Source organism: Colobus angolensis, unplaced genomic scaffold (assembly GCF_000951035.1).
Source record: "Colobus angolensis palliatus isolate OR3802 unplaced genomic scaffold, Cang.pa_1.0 Scaffold475, whole genome shotgun sequence".
Lineage (NCBI taxonomy): Eukaryota > Metazoa > Chordata > Mammalia > Primates > Cercopithecidae > Colobus > Colobus angolensis.
The window spans coordinates 191,168-193,387 of NW_012118210.1; the positions used below are offsets into that span (position 1 = coordinate 191,168).

The 2,220-nt window shown below is 46.2% G+C and overlaps 1 protein-coding gene across 1 annotated transcript in view; it reads left to right on the forward strand.

Moving 5' to 3' along the window:
* The window catches only part of MRPS24 (mitochondrial ribosomal protein S24), a 3,766-nt gene that overhangs the window by 322 nt on the left and 1,224 nt on the right, over window positions 1–2,220 (forward strand). Inside the window, exon 3 of the mRNA XM_011958774.1 lies at window positions 161–272. Coding sequence (XP_011814164.1) covers window positions 161–272 — 112 coding nt within the window. The remainder of the gene's footprint in view (window positions 1–160; window positions 273–2,220) is intronic.

Below are 2,220 nucleotides of genomic sequence, written 5' to 3' on the forward strand. Positions count from 1 at the left end.
TGAAGGGGGCGGGTCGCCGGGGTCCGGGGCGGGGCTAGAGTTGGGGCGTAGGGATCAGGGGGTTGGAGTCGGGGAGCAGTGCCAGCTGACTGGAGGGACATGGCACGAGGTAGGGCCTGGATTGGGGGTCTCGTGGAGTCACGGCCCCTTTTGCTCCTAGAACCGGGCGGCCCGAGTACGCGTAGGCAACGGGGACAAGCCGGTGACCTACGAGGAGGCACACGCGCCGCACTACATCGCCCACCGTAAGGGCTGGCTGTCGCTGCACACAGGTGAGCGGACCCCAGGCCTCCAAAAGGAGCACTCAGTCCTACTGTTATGTAAACAAAATGAACATGTGTCACAGGTTTCCTTTAACTCAGGAAATAATGCCAGGGTCAGAAATCTGAAACCAACTCAAGGGAGACGTAAAAAAACAGAGACATATATAGATCAGAATGTTGAAACAAATACGAAGATGGATGCAAAACTTACTTTTTCCATGGCAGGCAGGGACTCAGTTGATCCTCCACTGAACAGAAATTATTTGCATGTCTACAGACAAGAATTATTTTGCATTCCTATCAGTTATCTGTAATTTACCGAGCTGCAAAATAGCTCAGAGTCAAGGAAAAGAGTGAAACCCTTACAGAATCTGATAACCCTGAAGAGTGTGCTCTAAGGAATGCAGTTTTCCACTGAAGCACAATTTTTTCTCTGTAAATATATACAGACAACCCTAATTATTCATGAATTTCATATTTTCAGATTCTTCTGCTGACTCAGATTTATTTGCAAGCCCCAAATCAACACTCTGGGTACTCTCAAGGTCACTCTGAGATGTGAGTAGAGCTGCCACCCCAGGTGCATGTCCCGAGCTGAGGTCGACAAGGCTCTGCCTCGTTTCAGCTCTCATATTGTAAAAGGTGCCCTTTTTATGGTCTAGAGTCTTTTTTTTTTTTTAATTTCCATTTTTGTGCTTTTTGTTAGTGATTTTGCTGTTTAAAATGGCCCTGCAATGCTGAAGTGCTATCTAGTGTTCTAAGGGGGAGAAGACTGTGAAGTGCCTTAGGGAGGACATACGTCTTTCTTCAGTCACAGTTGCTCTTGGCCCTGAATTCAATGTTAATGAATCTACCATATATATTAAACAAGGTGTCTTTAAACAGAAACACAACGGAAACTAGGTTATGTATTGATTTGTTAACAAAAATATGGTGCCCAGAGGCTGGAAGGAATCTAACCCTGTATTTCCCCTCGGAGCAGTGGTTCAGTATTCAGTAACTCAGTGTTGGCGGTGACTTTATAGAGTATAACCACTATGAACAATTGATAACCAACTGTGTTTTGTTTAGTACAGGGATTCTTGGATGTTTGAGATGCATCTAGAGAACTTACTTAAAATACAGATGCCTGCCTGGTGCACTGGCTCACACCTGTAATCCCAGCACTTTGGGAAGCCAAGGCGGGTGGATCACGAGGTCAGGAGTTCAGTACCAACCTGGCCAAGATGGTGAAACCCCATCTCTACTAAAAATACAAAAAACTTAGCCAGGCTTGGTGGCAGGCACCTGCAGTCCCAACTGTTCAGGAGGCTGAGGCAGAGAATTGTTTGAACCCAAGAGGCGGAGGTTGCAGTGAGCTGAGATCACGCCACTGCACTCCAGCCTGGGCGACACAGTGAGACTCCATCTCAAAAAAAAAAAAAAAAATACAGATGCATATCCCCCACTCTTTTAGGTACTAGTCTGACGTTTGGATGTAGGTGTGCAGACTCTTAATGGACATTGTAAGGGCTGCAGGGGATCCAGGGTTCACACTGAGAACCCACTGGTGGAAGCCCTGGGCCTAACTCATGAGAGGACTCATGTCCCTAATCTCAAAAATAGCTGGTAGCCTCATCTTTCTGGTCCATGGGATGACTAGTGTTTTTATAAGGCAGCCAAGAAGGCAGGAAAGTGGCTAGATATGGTGGCATCATCTGAGTTTTGTACCCTGACTCAGGCCTCAATCTTCCTTTTTGTAAACTAAGGATAATGATAATACCTACTAAACTGAATTGGCTTGGAAATCAATGACATAACATACTTTGAACTTTAAAGTGTTATTTTTATTTTTATTTTTTTTTGAGACGGAGTCTCACTCTGTCGCAGTGGCCGGATCTCAGCTCACTGCAAGCTCCGCCTCCTGGGTTCACGCCATTCTCCTGCCTCAGCCTCCGGAGTAGCTGGGACTACAGGC